Below are 25,282 nucleotides of genomic sequence, written 5' to 3' on the forward strand. Positions count from 1 at the left end.
AGTACATAATGCATGGCTTTCAACAAAAAATTACAGGACATACTAAAAGGCAAAAACATCGTTTAAAGAAACAGGACAAACATCATAACCAGACTCAGATATGGTAGTGATGTTGGCATTATTATACCAGGAATTTAAAAGAACTATGGCTAATACACTAAGGGCTCCAATGGAAAAAGGAAAAACCTGCAAGAATAAATAAGTAATGTAAGTAGAGAGACAGAAACTCTAATAATCAAAAAGAAATGCATAGAAAGGCTGGAAAGATGGCAGAGTAGGAGGACCCTAAGCTCGTCTTGTCTCATGGATACAACTAGGTAACATTCACATCAGCACAAATAACCCAAAAAATGACCCAAAGACTGGCAGAATAAACACAACTAAAGATAGAGGAGAGGTCACATCAAAGAAGATAAGAAGGGCAGAGATGTGGTTTGGGAGAAAAACAAATCATAGCCGTCCATGATTGGGAGTAAGTAGGGGGCACAGTGAAGGGCAAGAAACAGACTAGCACACTAGGGAGCCCTCATGGGGAAGAAGAATCCTCATAACATTTGGCTTTCAAAGTGAGAGGGAACAAATTTCATGAGTTACTATAATCAGTGGGACTTAAAGCCTGGAATTTAAAAAAATCAGAGGCTCAGCTCTAGGAGAGTCTGGAAGGCGATAGGAAGCTGAGTCCCCACCCTTAAAGAGACAGCACAGCAACAGCCCACAGAGATACAGTACAGAAATAGCAGCTTGAAAAACGACTGGAGCATATGGGAGGGAGAGTTATTTACTCATCTCAGAGTGTGGCTGGAGAGGCAGAAATCACAGGAAGAGTCCTCCAAGAACAAGGGACATGGTAGTCAACATTTCCTTTCCCCAACCCTCAGCATAAACATAGGGCCACCTGTGGGAACCAGCACTGCACTGACACTAGCTATCCAACTTGCTTCCACCAAGCCCCACCCCTTTGTGCTTCAGCAGATCCACCCTTCCTAGTCACACTTGTCTCAGTCCAGCTATTGTGGGTTCTCTCCCCAAGAAGACTGGCACAAGCCCCACCAACACCATGTCTCCAACCCATGCATTTTACAGGCCCTCAGTTCTGGTAGCAGCCAAGGCAGGCCTCATTTCACAAGCAGAGCAGCATTCACCTTGTTAAAATGTGCCCCACCGCCCCCCAGAAGGACAAAACATTGCCCACAACAGGCAAAGAGAGCCTCTGCAAATGACTGAAGGAAAGAACGGCCAGGACACAACAGCGGGGCATAGGCAATACACATAGGAGACACTCCCTGAAGCACCAGGTCCTGAAGAACAGGGGACACTGCACTGCAGAGGATTACAGGACCTCTTCTTCATCAGACATTATCTTCAAGAGCATGAGATAAAGCTCACTTTCCTAACACACAGAAACAGACACAGAGTTAGACAAAATGAGGAGACAAAGAAATATGTCCCAAATGAAAGAACAGGAAAAACCACAGCAAGAGACTTAAGTGAAATGGATATAAGTAATATGCCTGATAAGGAATTTAAAGTAACAATCATAAAGATACTCACTGACATGAGAAAAGAGTGGAGGACATCAGTGATACCTGTAACAAAGAGATAAAAAAAGAACCAATCAGAGATGAAAAACACAATAAATGAAATTTAAAATACACCTGAGGGAATACATAGCAGGCTACAGGAAGCATAGTGATGAATTGATGACCTGGAAGACAGAGTAAACAGCAACCAAATTGAGCAAATCAGAGGGAAAAAATTATGCAAATTGAGACTAGACTTAGGGAACTCAGTGATCCCATCAAGTGTAATAATATTCACATTACAGGGATCCCAGAAGAAGAGAAAGGGGGGCAGAAATTTTTTTGAAGAAACAATACCTGAAAACTTCCCTAATCTGGGGAAGGAAACAGATATCCAGATCCAAGAAGTACAGAGATCCCCACCAACAAAATCAACCGAAGGAGGTCCACACCAAGACATATAGTAATTAAAATGGCAAAAAGTAGTGATAAAGAAAAAAATTTTAAAGCATCAAGACTGTTGAATCACAGACCTGTAACTCTGAAACAAATAATACATTATATGTTTAAAAAAAAAAAGCAGGAAGGGAAAAATGAAGGGGGGTAATCAGAGGAGCAGACGAACCATGAGAGACTATGGACTCTGAGAAACAAACTCAGGGTTCTAGAGGGGAGAGGGGTGGGGGATGGGTTAGCCTGGTGATGGGTATTAAAGAGGGCACATATTGAATGGAGCACTGGGTGTTACACGCAAACAATGAATCATGGAACACTACATCAAAAACTAATGATGTCATGTATGGTGATTAACATAACATAATAAAAAAATAATCACTGAGAGCTTGAGAAAAATAGTAATAATAAACCTAGTGCTTATTAAGTTTTTAAAAAAATAATAAAGCATCAAGAGAAACGAAGACAGCTACATACAAGGGAAACCCCCTAAGGCTATCAGCAAATTTTTCAGCAGAAACTTTGCAGGCCAGGTAGGAATGACATGATATATTCAAAGTGCTGAAAAGGAAAAATCAGTGCCAAGAATACTCTATCCAGTAAGGCTATCATTCAGAATAGAAGAAAAAGGGCATCTGGCGGGCTCAGTCAGTAGAGCATGCTACTCATGATCTCTGGGTCATGAGTTTGAGCCCCCTGTGGCGGGGAGAGGTTACTTAAAAAAGAAAAGAAAGAAAGAAAAGAAAAAACCAGAATAGAAGTAGAGATAAAGAGTTTCTCAGACAAACAAAAACTAAAGAAATTCATGACTACAAAACCAGCCCTATAAGAAATATTAAAGGGGAATCTTTGAGTGGAAAGGAAAGACCATAAGTGAAAGTATGAAAAGCCGGAATCAGAAAAGCAATAAAACTAAGTATATCTGTAAAAATCAGCCAAGAGACTCACAAAATAAAAGAATGTAAAATATTACACCACATACCAAAAATGTGGGGGGAGAGGAGTAAAGAATGGATCCAAACTTAAGCAGCCATCAACTTCATATAGCAACCTATATAGCAGATATTATATACAAACCTAATGGTAACCACAAATCAAAAACCAGTAATAGGTATGCAAAGAATAAAGAGAAAGGAATCGAAGTTTATCACTAAAGAAAGTGAATAAACTATGAAGGACAGCAAGAGAAGAAAGGATTAGAGAAAAACTATAAAAACAATAACAAAACAAGTAACAAAATGAAAAATAAATACATATCTATCAATAATTACTTTGAATGTAAATGGACTAAATGCTCTAATCAAAAGACACAGGGTGATAGAGTGAATGACAAGATAGAGTGAAAAAACAAGACCCCATCTATATGCTGCTTATGAGAGATGCGTTTCAGACATAAAGACACCTGCAGATTGAAAGTGAGGGGATGGAGAAATAGTTATTGTGCAAATGGATATCAAAAGAAAGCCAGGGTAGCAATACTCCTATCAGACAAAATAGACTTTAAAACAAAGACTGCAAGAAGAAACAATGAAAGACACTATACAATAATAAAAGGGATAATCCAATACAAAGATATGATAATTGTAAATACTTATACACTGAACATGGGAACACCCAAATACATAAAACAGTTAATAACAAACATAAAGGAACTAATCAATAGGGGACTTAAACACTCCACCGACATCAAGAGACAGTATATCCAAACAGAAAATCAACAAGTAGACAGTGGTTTTCAATGACACACTGGACCAGATGGGATTTAACAGAAATATTCAGAACATTCCATCCTAAAACAGCAGAATACGCATTCTTTTCAAGTGCACATGGAACATTCTCCAGAATACATCACATATTAGGCCACAAAACAAGTCCCAGCAAATTCAAAAAGATTGAAGTCATACCATGCATCTCTTCAGACCACAACACTATGAAACTAGAAATCAACAACAAGAAAAAAATCAGGAAAGACCACAAATACGTGGAAGTTAAATAACATGCTACTGAACAATGACTGGATCAAAGAAGAAATTAAAAATTATGTGGAAAAAAATAAAAATGAAAATACAAGGGTCCAAAATCTTTGGGATGAAGCAAAAGCAGTTCTAACAGGGAAGTTTACAGCAATAAAGGCCTACTTGAGAAACAAGAAAATCTCAAATGAACAAACTAAACTTATGCCTAAAGGAGCTGGCAAAAGAAGAACAAAACCCCAAACCAGCAGAAGTAAGGAAATAGTAAACATTAGAGCAGAAATAAATGTTTAAAAACTAAAAACAAACAAATAAACAAAACAATTGGACTGATAAATGAAACCAGGAGCTGATTCTTTGAAAACAGCAACAAAGTTGATAAACCTCTAGCCAAACTCATCAAAAGAGAGAGAGAGAAAAGAGAGCAAAAGAGGGCTCAAATAAACAAAATCTTTACAAATGAAAGATGACAAATAACAACTGACACCACAGAAATACAAATAATTGTAAAAGAATAGTATGAAAACTTAAATGCCAACAAATTGGGACAACCTAGAAGAAATGGATAAATTCCTAGAAACATACAACCTGCCAAACTGAAGCAAGAAGAAATAGAAAATTTGAACAGAATGATTACCAGCAATGAAAATTTACAAATAGAACTACCCTACAATCCAGGATTAAACTGCTAGGTATTTACAAAATACCAAAAAAACAAAACAAAACAAAAAAACACTAATTCAAAGGGAAACATGCCACCCCTATGTTCATTGCAGCATTATTTACAATAGCCAAATTATGAAAGCAGCCTAAGGGTCCACTGATAGATGAATGGATAAAGAAGATGTGGGGTGTGTGTGTGTGTATACATATATATGTATATATATACATATAATGTATATACTGGAATATTATTCAGCCATGAAAAAGAATGAAATCTTGCCATTTACAGTAACATGAATGGAAAAAGAGAGTATAATGCTAAATGAAATAAGTCAGTCAGAGAAAGACAAATACCATATGGTTTCACTTGTATGTGGAAATTAAGAAACAAAACAAAGGAGTAAAGGAGAAAAAAAGAAAGAGACAAACCAATAAACAGACTCTCAACTATGGAGAACAAACTCATGGTTACCAGAGGGGAGGTAGAATGGGGGGATAGGTGAAAAAGGGGTAGGGATTAAAGAGTAAATTTATCATGACGATCACTGAGTAAAGTACAGAATTGTTGAATCACTATATTGTATACCTGAAACTGTATGTTAGCAATACTGGAATTTTTTTTAAAATCCCTCAAAAAAAATACATTATTCTTTTTTATTTTTTATTTTTTTATCTAAATTCAATTAGCCAACATAGAGTACATCATTAGTCTCAGATGTAGGGTTCAACAATTTATGAGGTGCATATAACACCCAGTGCTCATCACATCACGGGCCCTCCTTAATGGCCATCACCCAATTACCCCACCCCCTCACCCACCTCCCCTCCAGCAACACTGTTTGCTTCCTATACTTAAGGGTCTCTCATGGTTTTTCTCACTCTCTGATGACTTCCATTCAGTTTTCCCTCCCTTCCCCCATGATCCTCTGTGCTGTTTCCTATATTCCACATATGAATGAAAACATATGATAATTGTCTTTCTCTGACTGACTTACTTCACTCAGCATAATACCCTCCAGTTCCATCCACGTCGATGCAAATGGTAAGTATTCATCCTTTCTGATGGCTAAATAATATTCCATTGTGTATATATATATGTACACACACACACACACACATATACATACCACATCTTCTTTATCCATTCATCTGTAGATGGACATCTTGGCTCTTTCCACAGTTTAGCTATTGTGGACTTGCTGCTGTAAATATTGGGGTGCAGGTGCCCCTTTGGATCACTATTTATGTATCTTTGAGGTAAATACCCAGTAGTACAATTGCTGGGTCATAGGGTAGCTCTATTTTTAACTTCTTGAGGAACCTCCACACTGTTTTCCAGAGTGGCTGTACCAGCTTGCATTCCACCAACAGCCTAAGAGGCTTCCCCTTTCTCCGCATCCCCGCCAACATTTGTTGTTTCCTGACTTGTTCATTTTAGCCATTCTGACTGGTGTAAGGTGGTATCTCATTGTGCTTTTGATTTGTATTTCCCTGATGCCAAGTGATGTGGAACATTTTTCATGTGTCTGTCGGCCATTTGTATGTTTTCTTTGGAGAAATGTCTGTTCATGTCTTCTGCCCATTTCTTGCCTGGATTATTTGTTTTTTGTGTGTTGAGTTTGATAAATTCTTTATAGATCTTGGATACTAGCCCTTTATCTGATATGTAATTTGCAAATATCTTCTCCCATTCCCTAGGTTGCCTTTTAGTTTTGTTGACTGTTTCCTTTCCTGTGCAAAAGCTTTTTATCCTGATGAAGTCCCAATAGCTCATTTTTGCTTTTGTTTCCCTTGCCTTTGAAGACGTGTCTAGCAAGATGTTGAATGCATATGTTAGATCTAAAACCCAAAATCTAATCTTACATTCAGAAAACTAAATAAAGAAGAGCAAATTAAATCCAAAGAAGAGGCGCCTGGGTGGCTCAGATGGTTAAGCGTCTGCCTTCGGCTCAGGTCATGATCCCAGGGTCCTGGGATCGAGTCCCGCATCGGGCTCCCTGCTCAGTGCAGAGCCTGCTTCTCCCTCTCCCTCTGCCATTCCCTCTGCTGTGCTCTTCTCTCTAACTCTCTGTCAAATAAATAAATAAAACCTTTAAAAAAAAAAATCCAAAGAAGAGAAAAAATAAAAATTGGATCAGAGATCAATGAAATTAAAAACAGGGTTGATCTTTCAAGTAGAAGTTGAGCATGGACTCTAGTGCTTAACTACCTTTATTCTAAAATTACTATTGCACATTTTAAATATTTTTCTATATTATTTTCTACTTTCACAGCCATATTTTAATTCTTTATTACAGAAATAAATTCTATTTTGAAAATGAAAAAATAAAACAGGAAATCAATAGAGAAAATCAACAAACCCAAAAGCTGGCTCCTTGAAAAAGCAATAAAATAGATAAATCTTTCTAGCAAGTCTAAGAAGAAAAAGAAAGAAGATACAAATTACTAATATCAGAAACAAAAGAGGAGACAATCATTACAGAGCTCATGGACATTAAAAGAATAATAAAGGAGTATTATAAACAACACTATGCCCACAAATTTGATGACCGAGATGAAACAAATTCCTTGAAAGACATGATCTGACAAAACTCACAATCTGCCAAACCTGCAAAAAAGAAATAGACTATCTGAATAGGCCTGTATCTATGATATTTTTTAACTCACAGCAAATCAAGAATAGAGAGGAACTTTCTCAACTTAACGAAGAGTTTTGTAGGTATACAAAACCTACAGCTAACATCATAACTGTGGGTTGAAACTAGAAGCTTTGGGGCGCCTGGGTGGCTCAGTTGTTAAGCGTCTGCCTTCAGCTCAGGTCATGATCCCAGGGTCCTGGGATCGAGTCCCACATCGGGCTCCCTGCTCAGCGGGGAGCCTGCTTCTCCCTCTCCCACTCCCCCTGCTTGTGTTCCCTCTCTAGCTGTGTTTCTCTCTGTCAAATAAATAAATAAAACCTTAAAAAAAAAAAAAGAAAAGAAACTAGAAGCTTTCCTGCTAAGGTCAAGAACAAGTTAAGGCTGTTCTTTCTCACCACTCCAATATAACATCGTATTGGAAATCCTATCTAGTGCAATAAGGTAAAAAAAAAAGAGAGAGAAGAAGAAGAAGGAGGTGGAGGAGAAGAAGAAGGAGAAGAAATAATAATAAAAGGTATACAAATTGAGAAAGAAGAAATAAAACTACCTTTCTTCTCAGATGACATGATTGCCTATGTAGAAAATCCCAGGGCGCCTGGGTGGCTCAGATGGTTAAGCATCTGCCCTGGGCTCAGGTCAGGATCCCAGGGTCCTGGGATCGAGCCCCACATCAGGCTCCCTGCTCCGCGGGAAGCCTGCTTCTCCCTCTGCCACTCCCCCTGCTTGTGTTCCCTCTCTTGCTGTGTCTCTCTCTGTCAAATAAATAAATAAAAATCTTAAAAAAAAAAAACTGTTAGCCAAAATATACAAAGAATTCTTAAAAACCAACAATAAGATAATGAACAACCTGACTTAAAAATGGGCAAAACAGCTGAAGAGACACTGCATCAAAGAAAATATACAGATGGAAAATAAGCATATGAAAAGGTGCTTCCAAATCATGTCACCAAAGAAATTAAAACAACGAGATATCACTACATATCTATTAGAATGGTAAAAATCTTAAAAAAAAGCAAAAACAACAATAAAAAAAAAACCAGACAACACCAAGTGCTGAAAAAGGCATGGAGCAAAAGGAACACTCATTAATGGTGAGAATGCAAAGTGATACAGCTACTATGGAATACAGTGTGGCAGTTGCTTAAAAAACTAAACATATTCTGCATGGAGCACTGGGTGTTATGCACAAACAATGAATAATGGAACACTACATCCAAAACTAATGATGTAATGTATGGTGATTAACATAAAAATAAAAAATTAAAAAAAAAAACTAAACATACTCTTACCATTATGATCTAGCAATTGTGCTCCTTATTGTTTATCTGAAGAGCTGTGATCTCATGATCTCAGGGTCCTGGGATCAAGTCCCTCATCGGGCTCCTTGCTCAGCGAGGAGCATGCTTCTCCCTCTCCCTCTGCCGCTCCCCCTGCTTGTGCTCTCTCTGTCTCAAATAAAGATAAAATCTTAAAAATTTTTTAAAAATATAATAATTGCTGATACTTGGAAGCAACCAAGATGTCCTTCAGTAGTTGAACTGATAAATAAACTATGGCACATAAGACAAAGGAATATTATTCAATACTAAAAACAAATGAGTTATCAAGCGGTAAAACGACCTTAAATGCATATTACTAAGTGAAAGAAGCCTATCTGAAAAGGCTGCAATCTATAATTCCAATATATAACATTCCAGAAAAGGCAAAATTACGGAGACAGTAAGGAGATCAGATAGATATTGCCAGCGGTTAGGGAGGAGGAGGGCAGAATGAATAAGCAGAGCAGAGGATTGTTAGGGCAATTATTTGGTATACCATAATGACAGACACATCATTACACATTTGCCAAAACCCATAGAACTGTACAATGCCAAGAGTGAACCCTAATGTACACTATGGACTTTGGGTAATAATGATGTGTCATTGTAGGCTCATCAATTGTAACAAATGTAATACTGGTGCAGAATGTTAATATTTGGGGAGGTTATACACATATGAGAGGGGGCTTATGTGAACCTGCTCCCACTTTCTGCTCAATTTTGCTGTGAACCTACAACTGCTCTAAAAAATAATATCTATTATTAAGAAATGCTATAAATATATTCTCTCATTTCTTCTTTTAAGTTCCTTAAAAGACATGACTGTAAAATGCAATAATTATAACATATTATTAGATTCATAATGTATATTAATATAATATAGATAAAAGTATAGAATGAAAAAGAGGGAATGGTGTTATATTAGAGCAACATTTTTATATAGTATTGAAATTAAGTTAGTATTACTCTTAAGCAGACTGTAATAAGTTAAGACGCATATGGTGATCTCTAGATCCCAACCAAACAGCTCAAAATAATATGGTTAAAAAATCAACAGAAAAATTTAAAATGAGACACACAAATATATTTACTTAATGCAAAAGAAGTCAAGGAATAACAGAGGAACAAAAAAACACAGAAGCAATTAGATAATAAATATCAAAATGGCAAGTGTAAATTCAACCATATCAATAATTACCATAAATACAAATAGTCTAAACATCCCAATCAAAATGCAGAAATTGTTCCACTGCCTAAAAAAAAAGCAAGATCCAACTATGTGTTGTCTAAAAGAAACACACTTAAGACTTAAAGAAACAAATGAGTTGAAATGGTAGGAGATATATCATGCAAACAGTAACCAGAAGAGAGCCAGAGTAAGTATATTAACATTGAGGAAAAGTAGACTTTAAGACAAGAACTATTATTATAAGAGCTACAGCAATGTTTTTCTAAATAGATCTCCTGAAGCAAGGGAAACAAAAGCAAAAATAAGCTATTGGGACTACATCAAAATAAGCAGGGCGCCTGGGTGGCTCGGTCAGTTAAGTGTCCGACTCTTAATTTCTACTCAGGTCATGACCTCAGGGTCCTGGGATGAAGCCCCAGGTTGGTTCTATGCTGTGCGTGGAGTCTGCTTAGATTCCCTCTGTCCCTCTCCCGCTGCCTCTCCTCCCAACTCTCCCCCTGAGACATGACACCTGAAAGCAATACATGATCCTGACCTGCATCTTAGAGGCAAAAAAAGAAATAAATGCATAAATAAATAAAATAAATTTTTAAAAAGGTAGATACAGAGATAGATAAATAGAATTATATTATAAAAAACATTATTGAGGAGCTCCTGGGTGGCTCAGTTGGTTGGGCAACTGCCTTCGGCTCAGGTCATGATCCTGGAGTCCCGGGATCGAGTCCCGCATCAGGCTCCCTGCTCAGGAAGGAGTCTGCTTCTCCCTCTGACCCTCCCCCCTCTCATGTGCTCTCTCTCTCTCATGCTCTCTCTCTCAAATAAATAAAATCTTTAAAAAAAATTATTGGTACAATGGACAAAACTGGAAAATGGACTGTTAAAGTGTGGCATCAATGCTAAATTTTTCTTAATTTGATAAGTGTACTAAAGATATATAAGAATATTCTTGTTAGGAAATATACACTGAAATATCATGGGGTAAAGAGGCCTAATATATACAACATACTCTCAAATGATTCAAGGAATATATACATTTGTATCTCCTGTGGTCTTTCTGAGAGACAGAACATATAGAGAAATGTGGCAAAATGTAAAAAGTTGATGAAGGATAAATGGTAGTTTTTTGTATTATTTTTGCAATGCTTCTGTAATTTTGGAAATATTTCAAAACAAAGCATTAAAAAATTAACAAAACATAAAGAGATTGATACTTCTTTGACATGGACATTAATTTCTGAGCCACAGCCAGTGTTATGCTTAACAGGCAAACACCAGCAGCATTCCCACCCAAGTCTAGAAGAAAAAGATACCACTTTCCCACTAGTATTTAACTAGACAACAAAATTAGAAAAGAGAAAGAAATCAGATGTATAAAACTTCAAAAGAGAAGACCATTTGCTGACCATATGATCGTAAACCTAGAAAGTAACTGAAAAAAAATAAGACAATTTCATAAGAAATCTGAATGCAAAATTAATATACAGAAACCACGGGGAGGATGGCAATGGACTCAGTCTTTGGAGCGGTCCCCGAAGCCAGAGCTGCCATGTCCCCTCCTCTTTCACTACCTGTTGCAAATAGAGGCCATTTGTACCTTAAAATTTAAAAAAAAATAAATAAGGGGTGCCTGGGGGGGCTCGGTCAGTTGAGCAGGGGACTGATAACTTCGGCTCAGGTCATGATCTCATGGGTCTTGAGATGGAACCCCCCTCCCCTCCAGGTTCAGCAGCGGAATCTGCTGGAGATTCTTTCCCTCCATCGCTCCCCCTACTCGGGAGCAGACATGCTCGCTCGCTCTCTCTCTCCCCCTCTCTCTCAAATAAATAAATAAATCTTAAATAAATAAAATTTTAAAATTGTACACACACACACACACACACAGAGAAATTATTGGCATTCACTTACAACAGAGAAACCTAAGCATTTGGTTAAAAAAAACAACTGCAATTTAGCATCAGCCTTTAAAAGACCAAATACCCAAATAACTACTTTACTGTCAATTTGGGCATTCTTAGAATAGTAAGGTATTACTGATTTTATGATAACATAGGCCATGATCATATCTAATCATTGTAATAGCATCAGTCATTATATAATGCCATTCACCCCTCAGTGATGTGTTCAGGAAATAAAGATATACCAGAATCACCAGAATTACCCTGAGATAAGCAGAAAGTGAATGAGCCATTACAATCATTCTTCTTCAGGCAAAGACAAAGGAGTTGCTGTACAAAAGATATCTGAAGTCGCCTTTTCTTGTACTTACACAAAATTTCCAAAGATACAGACACCAGTACTGCACGTTGAAAAAGATCTCTTCGGGCACCTGGGTGGCTCAGCTGGTTAAGCGGCTGCCTTCGGCTCAGGTCATGATCCTGGAGTCCCAGGATCGAGTCCCGCATCGGGCTCCCTGCTCAGCGGGGATTCTGCTTCTCCCTCTGACCTTCCCCCCTCTCCTGCTCTCTCTATCTCTCAAATAAATAAATAAAATCTTTGAAAAAAAAAGATCTCTTCATAAAAGATAGAAGAGATCATGTACTTTGCAGATAGTACCAAGTAGCAGTAAGCTCTAACATATTACAGAAAAATATCCACAATAGTTGGCCATTCCAGGAAGGAAAAATATCCCCTATGTTACGTTTGTAAAAACAAACAAAAGTATCTTACTACATCAATCCTGGATTGAGGGTTGGTGGGGAGTGGAAGGGACAGCTACACTGTTTACATTTTTTTGAAAATGTATTCAAGTATTATTACTTATGTAAATAAAATTTTCTTAAAGCCAGTTATGCACTCTAGGAGATAACATAACAGCCAATGTCAAGACCAGTGTCAGGGCTCAGAGCTCAGGACCTGGGCCTCAGAGTCTCCAATCAAGCAATGAAGGGGTCAGAATGCTCTGATGCCCAATGCTGAGGAAATTCTTGAGTCCCACTCACTGATGTCCATCTTGTACCTAACTTCCAGTACCCAGGTTCCCTCCACTTTTTTCTTCCAATACAATGTCTCTGTGCCCAACCTGTACCCTGCCCAGAACCTGAAGCAATAGCTGCTAATTCCGCCCGGACAGTGGTTCAAGCATTTCGTGCTGATTGGTTAGGCAATACTGATTGACACCAAGGAAACCCAAGGAGTGACCCTGAGAGTCCCTGGGACTCTTGCAGGAAAGTCAAGTCAGGCAAGATGAAACATATCTGCTCCAGTGCCCAGCAAGCCATTCCTGAACCACTTGGATATTATGTCATAAAAATACCTGGAAGAGTACTTTCTAACAGATCAGACTCCCTTTTAGGATGATGATCATGATGATGACGATGACAATATTCTTTACCATTCATTCAATGCCTGCTACATGCCAAGCGCTGTTCAAGACACTGGGGAACAGTGCTGACATTATCAAGTGGGAGAGACAGATTATAAACATAATAAACAGTAAACAGCTACTATTTACTAAGCACTTACTATGTTCCAACATTTTACATACATTTTCTCACAACCAGCCGGCACAGTAGATGACACTCTCCCTTTTACATGTAAGGAAACTGAGGCTCAGAGAAGGTGAAATGACCCAAGTAGAAAGTGGATGACCAGGGGCGCCTGGGTGGCTCAGTCGGTTAAGCGGCTGCTTTCGGCTCAGGTCACGATCACAAGGTCCTGGGATCAGCCCCATGTCGGGCTCCTTGCTCAGGGGGGAACCTGCTTCTCCCCTGCCTGCCGTTCCCCCTACTTGTGCTTGCTCTCTGTCTCTAGCTCTCTCTGTGTCAAATAAATAAATAAAATCTTTAAAAAAAGAAAAAAAGAAAGTGGATGACGAGAAGAGGAAATCGGGTGCATCTATCCCAGGACCCCTGCTAACTGCTTCTATTTCAGGGCAGGACTATCTTCCCTTGGAAGGGGAGTTCACAGTGAGGATTCACAGGACCAGGGACAATGATGAGCTCCAAAGTGGAATTGCTTAGGTCAGGTGAGCAGCAGACACCAGGTAGTACCAGCCAAGGCCAGGCTCCACCTTGCTCAGAGCCCCACTACAGGGCAGGCCAGGAGTTCTAAACCCCTCCCTGTGTCCTGGCTAGCTTTAAACTCGTCCATCTGTGCCTTACACCAGGGCACATCCACTTTCAGTCTCCTGAGTGGAACTCCCGTGATTCCCGGAGCCTGGAAATTTCAAGGGCCAAAGCAGTGGTTCCTGCAAGCTCCTCCCCCATCCCCACCCCCTAACTCCCTACACCATACCACTATCTTCTGCCTGAACCCGCAGCAAAGCGGTTGCTCCTATCACCTGGGATAGACCCTTGGAGTAGGTTGCAACGGCTTCCACATTCACCCCGTGACAACTGCAGTTTCCCCGCAGCCCGCACTTCCCCTCGCCTCCTCCCCTCATCGCACCGAGGCCGCAGAGAGCCTTGTAGACTGTGCCTTGCCCCAGGTCGCACCAACTCACGGAATTTCTCGCACAGCCAGGAATACCCAGAAACCCGGCCATAAGAGTGGATGCCGGCCAGTTGTGCAAGGAAAAACCCTGAATGTAGCCCAGGAAGTTTGACTTTTCTTCGTAACTTTGTCACCAACAATCAGGGCCGTGATCGCAGGCATAACCACCTTGCTACCAGAACCTCTCAACCACTAATGAAAACAAACTCAGTGATCTTAAACTTCAGTGTAAAACAAATTTTTTTGGAGGTGCTCACAGAGAATTCCTAGGCCTCACGCTCCAGGAATTCTGATTCAGTGATTCTGGGATGGAGGAAAGCATCTGCATTTTCCACAAATTTTCCAGGGAATGGCAATGCCGCCAAGTCACAGACCACTAGCTTAAATGTCCATTAAGAGAGGTCTGGTTTAAATGTAATTCCATACAAAGGAATGCTACACAGCCCTGAAAATGAAAATATAAATATGCTATTTTGTAAAAAGGTATAAAGTGAGCAATCGCGTGGTTAAGGAACAGGGGTGGAAGGAAATGGTTTGTTGTCCTCTGTAACCATATTAGGAGTATTACTTATTCCAAATTCAGTGTTGGGTGTTTCTTCCTATTAACACTAGATAACGAGTTGAGCCACACCTTCCTTTTGCAGCCACAATAACCATGCCAAAGCACCTTTAACCTGACACTCAGGTCAAGGCGCTGACGCCGCATCTTCTTAAGTGGGCCTTGTCATGTCAGACCCAGTTCTGCTAGTTCCCTGGCTTCTGAGCAAACCGATTAACCCTCTGCATGACATTTTCATCATCTGTCAACTGGGCTAAAATAGATATACTTTGTGGTTGTATTTTAGGTCAAACTAAATAAACTCTTACTACTGATGATGGTAGTATAATAATTACTACAGTACAAAACAGATATGTATATAGTATGGTAATAAATTGATCTTGCAGGGCCTTTACATATTTTCTCACAACCAGCCGGCATTCTGGGGTCAGAGCATTCTGACCCCTTGCAGGGCCAGCTATTAACGCACTCAACCCTAATCTCATTTCCCCCTAAACACCTCTGAAAGGTTCTAACAGGGGTTTACAACTTCCAAAGAGGCCTAAGGATATGGTCCAAAAACTCTTCCCACTATTCAACTGAAAGAAAAGCACAGGTCATTTCCGGGGCGGGGCTTCAGGGGAGGCGGGCCTTACATCTCCCTGTCCTGGTACAGCTTTCCACTGGCGGGAATTGAAACACAACTTTTCCGATTAAGGCCCTCCTCATCTGAGGCCAGCTCAAGGAAGGTCGAGATCTTGACCCTGGAAGCCAAGCCCTAGAGCGGCACCACTGCTCTGCCTCCTAGAGGCCCATGAAAGTATTTCCCTAACCACGGCCTCGGCTATTGGGCTGCACAGATACCGCGATCTCTACGGGGCGGAGCCTCGGAAGGGGCGGAGCCTAGCGTGACATTTTGCGACTTTGGTTCCGCCGGCGGCACTTGAAAGATCCGCGCAGACCGGTCAGTGTGAGAAACCTGGGATTCGAACGCCCGAGGTTGAGCCCCGCGCCCTTGCTGCGCCACCAGAACCCCAGGACTACGGGCCTCTCAGGAGGCGCCCCCAGAACTCCAGGCACTCTCTCTGCGTCGCCCGGTGCCGCGCCCCGCCGCCCCCGGCCGCCTCACCTGTCGTCGAGAGCTGTCCCTGCGTGCAGGACCCAGTCCCTCACACCCTCTAACAGGCCCCGGGAGCGCCGCCCGCAGCGCCGTCCAGGTGATGGGCAGCCGGCCCCGCAGCCCCAGCGCCCACCCTGAGCCCTGCTGGGGACCCCCGCCCGGAGGACCCCGCCCTGCCAAGCGCCGCCGAACCGAGGAGCCTGTGGGCCTGGAAGGCCTGGGGGGGCCCCCGGCCGCCGGCGCACTCACCTCTGTGGTGGTCCTGGCCACCGGCTGTGCCCTGCAGCTGCTCCTGGACGACGTCGACCTGGTGCTCGAGCCCGAGCCAACGTCGGCCCTGCAAGTGACCCTCGGAGAGCTCACCCTCGTGCTGGTCCCCGAGGCTCTCCTGCGCTCGGGAGGGCAGGGCCACTCTCCTGCCGGCCTGGAACTGGGCGCTTTCCTGAACGCGCCCGGGCACCAAGTCGCCGTCGAGCAGGGATTCTTCTGCGCTCCTGTCCCAGAGATGGCCGCCCAAGAAGAGGCCTACGAGGAAGACGCGGACCCCGAGTTCCTGCCGCCCCGGACCGACCCTGCTGTGGGCTCCGTCCTTGGGCTCCGCCCCTGCGCTGGAAGGGTGGCCAGCCCTCACCCGCAGGGCCCCGTACCAGATCCCTGGCCTTGGGCCCCCACCCCTAGTCCAAAGAGACGCTCTCTTCTCCGCTACTTCAACCTGGACGCCCACCTTCTGGAGCCCTTCCCCAACTCGCCACTCCAACCTCTACCTCCCTCTCCGAGTCCAGGTCCCCACGCGCGCCCCCAGCGCCCCCCGGGTGCCTCCCGCAAGGCCCGGAGACGCCTGTTCCAGGAATGAACTGCTCCCACAATCCCTTGCCACCCAGTGGGCACCTTAAGACTGTCTTCGAAGAGCCGCTGGCTGTGTACATTGCACGACCTGCGACAATCACCAAGCATGAATAACGGACAGATGCTCCTTTGATGCAAGCTGCATTGCAAAATGTTGGATCAATGGCGAACCGAAACATCTGAAAGGAAATCACCTCAGCAACGAAATGCTGCTGGAAATACAGTGTACTTCCAGAAATCCGAAACGCTGCTCAGGTTATTTTCTCTATAAGGTTACGCTTAAGTAGCTCCATTCTCCCTAGTTTTGCACTTTTTTCTAAAAACCCATCCTTTCCCCAGCACCCTACCACTGCACCTCTTCCTCCAAAAATTATAGTAATTACTAAAAAAAAAAAAAAAAAAATCTTAATGGGTTTTGGCCCCAGTGTCCGTGCTAGTTTATGACAACCTTGTCATTTTGACTTTTGGGGGGCTGTAGATGCTTTTGGGGAATCTAACAAATAGGTGTATGTGGACAAATGTTTGTTGGATACAAAACAAACATAGAATGAGGAGCGATGATCATGTGCCCTCCATTTTTTAATGAGGAGGTTATCAAATATTTTAACTATATTGGTCGGGGGATTTTTCCCAAAAGAACCAACTATTTTGCATCATTTTCTTCCAATATATTTTTACTATAATTCTCCAGTGCTGGAAAAGCTTATAATTCTAAAGACTCTGTGTTTTGATAGTTCTAAGATCCTGAATATATTTTGTGCATTGTAACTGGCATATAGAAATAATTTGTTAATGTTGTTCTGGTATCCAGAAAAATGATTTAATTTATTTAATGGCTTATCTGTAGATTGTCTTGCTTAACTAATAAATGCAATATGTCCAAAATAATGGGAATATTGTCTTTTTTTGACAAGCCTCTTACATTTTATTTTTCCTTGATTTTTTTAAGTTTATTTTCATTTTTTTTATTTTTCATTATGTTCAGTAGCCAACATATAGTACCTCATAAGTTTTTGTTGTAATGTTCAATGATTCATTAGTTACATATAACACCCAGTGTTCATCCCAACACGTGCTCTCCTTAATACCCATCACCCGGTCACCCCATCCTCCTACCCCCCTCCCTTCTGTAACCCTCAGTTTGTGTCCTTGATTTCTGTGTGTGTGTGTGTGTGTGTGCGTGTGTGTGCGTGTGTGCGCGTGCGCGCGCATGGTTGGTAGATAGCCCTTATCCTATTGAAGAAGTTAGTTTTGAGTCTTTCTAATCATGAAAAAATCTTGGACTTCTGTTTTGTCTATTTTGACTGACTACAAAGACTTTCTCAAATTACTATAAATATTGGCAGTTAATTGTGTGTATACATAAAATAGCTGCATGGAACCTTTGGGTCACTGGATACATACAGAAACCTGCCAACAGAGCAAATGGGACCAGGCTTGAGGCTTCAGGGATCTTAAAAATTGGATGCCCTCCTGAGGACTTGAGAAGGTAGAAAGGGAAAGACAGTAACTGCTGGGTCACCTTAAGGGTTTTTAATGTTAAATTTTAACACAAACTTTTCTGTATGCATAGATGACTTTTGTACTTCCTTATTTAATCTATTAATGTGGTGATGTGCACCTCCTAAAAAGGTAATATCTTTGCCTTTCTGCTATTCCACATTATTTCATACAATTCTAATTCTACCTTCAGTTCCTTTTTCTTGTTTTTAGTTTTGTTTTTACAAACAACCATATACAACTTCTAATTTTAAAATATATTTTGCCAGGTTTGCCTCATATTTATAACAAAATAAATTATTCATGATAAAGCTAATGTCAACAAGATGCTCATTTTTTTCTGTTGAACATTATTATTATTATTTAGATTTGCCAACATGCTTTGCCAGTGTCTTTGCTCACCTTCCATTCTTGCATTCCACTCCTTCATTCCATACTTGTTTTTCTTCTTACCAAGGTATGCTCTTTAAATTCTTTCAGCTGTGGCCTGTGTGTAAATCTTAGTTTTGCATGTTTGCAAATATTTCAGTTACACTCTCAAACCTGTGTAATATGCTAGTGAGAGTTGGAATTCTAAAATAATTAGGGGCACCTGGGTGACTCAGTCAGTTGGGTGACCAACTCTTGATCTCATCTTGGGTCTTGATCTCAGGGTTGTTGAGTTTAAGCCCCATGTTTAGCTCCATGCCCTGATGGGCTCCACATTGGGCACGAGGCCTACTTAATAAAATAAAATAAAATAATGCCTATACTTTCTCACCGATTTAAAGATATTGCTCTAGGGCCGCCTGGGTGGCTCAGTCAGTCAAGCATCTGCCTTCAGCTCAGGTCATGATCCCGGGGTCCTGGGGAACGAACCCCACATTGGACTCCCTGCTCGGCGGGGAGCCTGCTTCTCCCTCTGCCTGCTGCTCCCCATGCTTGTGCTCACTCTCTCTGTCAAATAAATAAAATCTTAAAAGAAAAAGAGATATTATTCTATCATTTGCCTTGCCATTTATTGTTACAGTTGAGAAGCCTTCTGTCATTTGTATTGCCATTCCTTTGCAGGGGTTCTTTTTACAATTTACTATTTTTCTTGACCTTGATATTCTACAGTGTCAACGTGATGTGTTTAGGGGGAGAAATTTTGCTTGCTGCAACTCAATGAGCTTTTTATTTTTTTATTTTTTTTATTTTTTTTAAGATTTCATCCATTTATTTGACAGAGAGAGACACAGTGAGAGAGGGAACACAAGCAGGGGGAGTGGGAGAGGGAGAAGCAGGCTCCCCGCGGAGCAGGGAGCCCGATGCGGGGCTCAATCCCAGGAAACTGGAATCATGACCTGAGCTGAAGGCAGACACTTAACGACTGAGCCACCCAGGCGCCCCTCAATGAGTTTTTTAAATCTGGAGAATTAACTTTAAAAAAAAAATCGCAGAATGAGTATCTCTTGGACCACTGAATCCCTCTCCAATATCTGTAACTTCCAATAGATAAAGGGTGATGCTGCTTAATCAATACTCTTAACCTTGCATCTCTTAGTATCTATATTCTGTTTTTGTGGCCTTTATGATAACCCACTTTCTCTCTTACAATTCACTGATTCTATCCTTTTCTTTTTTCAAAATTCTGTTTACGTTCTTTATAATACAGTGTATATTTCAAATACTGCATTTTTCCTTTTCATGACTTCCCATTGCTTGTTTTTTAATATATCTACCTGCCCTTCTTTCACAACTTTTAATCAATGTCATATAAACTTTTCTTATTTAATGGGTATCTCCTCCTTTATCTCTAGAAGAATTAAGCATTCTTATTTTAAATTATGTATCAATTAGCCCAATAATTCCATTTCCTTAGGCATAAAATCTCCAATTATTTGGCAGCTATTGAGATTGATTTCCTTCTGAGTAAATAAGTCTTGTTTTGGGGACACATTTCGGGTTTTTCTGTTTTGTTTTGATTTTTCAAATTTTTATTCAAATTCTATTTAGTTGGGGCGCCTGGGTGGCTCAGTCGTTAAGCGTCTGCCTTCAGCTCAGGTCATGATCCCAGGGTCCTGGAATCGAGACCCGCATCGGGCTCCCTACTCAGCAGGAAGCCTGCTTCTCCCTCTCCCACTCCCCCTGCTTGTGTTCCACCTCTCACTGTGTCTCTCTCTGTCAAATAAATAAATAAAATCTTTTAAAAAAATAAATAAAAATAAATTCTAGTTAGTTAACATATAGTGTAATATTGGTTTCAGGAGTAGAATTTAGTGAATCATCACCTACATACAACACCCAGGGCTCATCACAACACTCACCCTCTTTTATACCCATCAGCCCATCCCCCACCCACCTCCCCTCCAGCAACCCTGTTTGTTCCCTATAGTTAAGAGTCTCTATGGTTTGCCTCCCTCTTTTTTTTCCTTTCCCCTATGTTCATCAGTTTTGCCTCTTAAATTCTACATATGAGTGAAATCATATGGTATTTATCTTTCTCTGACTGACTTGTTTCACTTAGCGTAATACACTCTAGCTCTAGCCACATCATTGCAGATGGCAGGATTTCATTCTTCTTGGTGGCTGGGTAATATTCCTTTATATTCCTTTATATATATATTCCTCACATCTTTATCCATTCATCAGTCAATGGACATCTGGGCTCTTTCTATAATTTGGCTATTGTTGATAATGCTTCTATAAACATTGGGGTGCATGTATCCCTTCAAATCTGTATTTTTGTATCCTTTGGATAAATACCTTGTAGTGCAATGGCTGGATCATAGGGTAGTTCTATTTTTAACTTTTTGAGGAACCTCCACACTGTTTGCCAGAGTGGCTGTACCAGTTTGCATTCCCACCAACAGTGTCAGAGGGTTCCCCTTTCTCTGCATCCTCACCAACACCTGTTGTTTTCTGTGTTATTTTAGCCATTCTGACAGGTGTGAGGTGGTATCTCATTGTGGTTTTGATTTGTATTCCCCTGATGATGAGTGATGTGGAGCATTGTTTCATGTGTCTATTAGCCCTCTGGATGTCTTCTTTGGAAAAATGTCTATTCATGTCTTCTGTCTATTTCTTAACTGGATTATTTGTTTTTTGGATGTTGAATTTGATAAGTTCTTTAAAGATTTTTGGATACTAACCCTTTATCAGATATGTCATTTGCAAATATCTTCTTCCATTCTGTAGGCTGCCTTGTAGTTGATTGTTTCCTTCACCGTGCAGAAGTTTTTATCTTGATGAAGTCCTAAGAGTTCATTTTTTGCCTTTGTTTCCCTTACTTCCAGAGATGTGTCTAGTAAGAAGTTGCTATGGCCGAGGTCAAAAAGGTTCTGCCTGTGTTCTCCTCTAGGATTTTTTTTAAGATTTTATTTATTTATTTATTTGACAGAGAGAGACACAGCGAGAGAGGGAACACAGCAGGGGGAGTGGGAGAGGGAGAAGCAGGCTTCCTGCTGAGCAGGGAGCCCAATGGGGGGTTCGATCCCAGGACCCTGGGATCATGACCTGAGCTGAAGGCAGACATTTAATGACTGAGCCACTTAGGCACCCCTCCTCTAGGATTTTGATGGATTCCTGTCTCACATTTAGGTCTTTCATCCATTTTTACTTCACTTTTGTGTATGGTGTAAGAAAGTGGCCCAGTTTCATTCCTCTGCATATGGGGTTGTCCAATTTTCCCAACACCATTTGTTGAAGAGATGGTCTTTTTTCCATTGGATATTCTTTCCTGCTTTGTCAAAGATTAGTTTACCATATAGTTGTGGATCCATTTCTGGGCTTTCTATTTTGTTCCATCGATCTATGTGTCCGGTTTTGTGCCAGTACCATACTGTCTTGATGACTACAGCTTTGTAATATAGCTTGAAGTTCAGAATTGTGATGCTTCCAGCTTTTTTATCTTTCCAGATTGCTTTGACTATTCGAGGTCTTTTGTAGTTCCATACAAATTTTAGAGTTGTTCATTCTAGCTCTGTAAAAAATGCTGGTGGTATTTTGATAAGGATTGCTTTAAATGTACAGATTGCTTCGGGTAATACAGGCATTTTAACAATTTTTGCTCTTCCAATCCATGAGCATGGAATGTTTTTCCATTTCTTTATGTCCTCTTCAATGTCCTTCATAAGTTTTCTATCGTTTTCAGCATACAGATCTTTTACCTCTTTGGTTAGGTTTATTCCCAGGTGTCTTATGGGTTTTGGTGCAATTGTAAATGGGATCAAGTCCTTGATTTCTCTTTCTGCATCTTCATTGTCAGTGTATAAAATGCAACAGATTTCTGCATGTTAATTTTGTAGCCTGAGACTTTGCTGAATTTGTGTATCAGTTCTAGCAATTTTTTGGTGGAGTCCTTTGGGCTTTCTACATAGAGTATAATGTCATCTGTGAATAGTAAAATTTTGACTTCTTCCTTGCTGGTATGGATGCCTTCTATTTCTTTTTGTTGTCTGATTGCTGAGGCTACGACTTCCAGTACTCTGTTAAATAACAATGGTGAGAGTGTACATCCCTGTCTTGTTCCTGACCATAGAGGAAAAGCTCTGTTTTTCATGGGGACACATTTTGAATGGTAATTCATTTTCTGCTCCATATTGGAATTTTGTATGTGCATCATAATGGCTCCCTAAGATCCAGAACTCAGAGCCAAGCATATGGAGCTCAGATAATTTGCCACTCAAAAATCATATTTCTCATCCTCAAGCAGTAACACATGGCCCAATTTCCAATTTCAATGCTGTAGTGATGCTGGAGTGGACTGTACCTATCCCCACTCCATCAGGACTGCTGCTGGGAGTACTGGCAGCTAACTCAGCTGAGTTGCTCTCCAGGAAATACCTTCAACCTCCATGGAAAGTCAACTCCAATGATTGTTCAATTAGGGGATGCACAGGCTCAGTTCCCTTGGTTCTCGACAACTCTGAAGGTCTATCCCAATTCTAGAGCTCTCCATGGGTTGGCCGAGGCTTTTGTTGCAATTGTATCCCAGTTCAAGTTCTCCATCTGCCCAGTCATATTTTCTTTGGGCCTCCAAATTCCTGCATGCAAATCTCCATTGCAGTCTTCCCAAACCAATTTAATATAGCTAGTACCAGGAGTTATCATAGGAAGGAGCCACTAAAATGGATTTCAGAGGTGAATCATGAAGTATGAGTAGCCCATGGCATGCTACAGCAAAGCAGATAAGATCTTAACCAATGGTGAACTTATTGACATACTGGTAGAAGGGAATACAGTGGCATTGGTAATATCCCAGGCATCTGGGACAGAGTAATTATAAGAAGTAACATTTATAAGCAGTATGGAATTGAATGGCTGTTGCTGGGATGATCAATACATTCAAGATAAAGAATGAAAGGCTGAGGGTGATTAATTACCAATAAAACAGATTCAGACAGTTTCCTTGACAGCATACAAATAGCCTTCTGGAGCTAAAGGGGTCAATGGGAGAACCCAAAGATCCAACCCAGGAGTCACTGTAGAGATAGTGGAGTACCATAAAAGATTGAATTCTCAAACTAAGCAGGTCTGTAATGGTGAGACCACAGCTTAATTGAGCACTGAGACATTGAATGGAGACAACCAGATATATATACATGAATATTTTGAATCCCCAGATCCCTCTCAATCCTCTTGAACCTCAGAAGTGGCCCACTCCTCTCTGTAAAACGTTGGCACTGCTCCCTTGCTTTAAGTTGATACAGAAGCCTCTGCCTGGCAAGATAACATGCACCAACCTCAAGATCTGCCCTTCACTCCTCTCTTTGCCACCAGGCCAGTAACTAAAGTTATACACAATATAATCCAGTCAGGGAAGTGTTAGGCCTATACATAAGGAAGGGGACTGTCTATACCCTGGAAGAGCTACAGAACTCACTCAACATATACCAGCAGGAGCCAAGTATAGAACTGAGGGTGCTAGATGTCAGCCTGGAGAAGGGAGAGGCTATCAGTTTAGAAGCACTCTCTCATGAGATATGATTAAACAATCCTGGCAAGGACCCTGTAAGGTAGTGCTCACATTTGGACAGGTGGTTCTTGGAAGCTTGGAGAAAAGGATGTCCCACATAAAGTTAAGTGAAAATACCATAAATGCTGAGGCAGACAGTAGAATAATGGATCAAAAGGTTCAAGCAGTGGAAATGATACAGTGGATATACTAGCTAAAGCCAAATAACATATCAGCTACTAGGGAGTGTGGGAGGGACTAGAGGGACCTTTGTGCAACAAAGCAATAAGAAATGCACAGGAGAGCTACCAGTATCATTGAGAAGCTCAATAAGCCAAGGTTGGCCAATGATGGCAAATGCCATTAAAGAGCTGGACTCCTTGGTAGCCATGGGGATAACAGGATCTGAGAGACTGAATATACAAATGAACAATGGCCAGACTACATATGACACTAAAATTCTGACCCACAACTTTTGCAGTGCCCAGCCCAGAAACAAAACCATAGCTTCATCAGTAACTGGCCCTAAATAGTCAGACTTAGTGAATAACTGCCAGCTTCCCTAATTTCCACCCCCACTTCCAACTCAGGACCACCTAGAGAAAGCCACATATGCTATATCTAAAATACAAAGCATACCAACCAAACCAATTACCTAGGATTCCCTGCTTCCAGTTAGCCTGCCCCCAGCTTCCCTATCATGCCAACAACCTCCAATCAAACATACCTAAGACTTCCTTTTTTCCACTACAAAGCTTTCCCACTCCCTTACCTGCCTAAATGTCTCTGTCAAATGCAAGTGATAGGGCTGACTCCCTTGCTATTATTGCAAGCTCTGAATAAATAGCTTCTACTTGTTCTCATTTGAGTATCCTTTATTTTCTATTTTCCTGGAGGTCCCAGTGAGATGTAATCTGCACTGCCCATTGCCAAACCTCAGCCTTCAACCAGGTGCTGTACTCATGAAGGCACCCTGTGCCTTGCTACAATCAGCTTATGAAGTGTGTATTGATGTGGTAAGTCAACAGCAGGTCTGAACTCTCTCACTACATTGAGTTCGTTGGTTATTTAGTCTCAGTTTGATACCAGGTTTTGTTACCACTTTCGTTTATTTGGCATCCCTGTGGAATCAAGCCATTCCTTTTCTCCTCTTTTGTTCTCTTTCATGCTTCCA

General features: G+C 41.0%; 1 protein-coding gene across 1 annotated transcript; it reads left to right on the forward strand.

The window, feature by feature from the left end:
* Positions 1-15,851: 15,851 nt before the first annotated feature.
* LOC114204304 (proline-rich protein 23A-like) lies at positions 15,852-16,698 on the forward strand. Its single transcript, XM_028097428.2, has one exon. The coding sequence runs from the start codon at positions 15,946-15,948 to the stop codon at positions 16,696-16,698; it is 753 nt and encodes a 250-aa protein (XP_027953229.2). The 5' UTR covers positions 15,852-15,945.
* Positions 16,699-25,282: the final 8,584 nt, after the last annotated feature.

The sequence above is a fragment of the Eumetopias jubatus genome, unplaced genomic scaffold (genome assembly GCF_037043125.1).
Source record: "Eumetopias jubatus isolate StellerSeaLion01/CBP00866 unplaced genomic scaffold, mEumJub1_p1.0 scaffold_1, whole genome shotgun sequence".
NCBI classification, from domain to species: Eukaryota; Metazoa; Chordata; class Mammalia; order Carnivora; family Otariidae; genus Eumetopias; species Eumetopias jubatus.

Excerpts from the sequence above, each read along its gene's own strand:
- LOC114204304 (XM_028097428.2), top strand. The coding sequence starts at position 15,946 with ATGGGCAGCCGGCCCCGCAGCCCCAGCGCCCACCCTGAGCCCTGCTGG.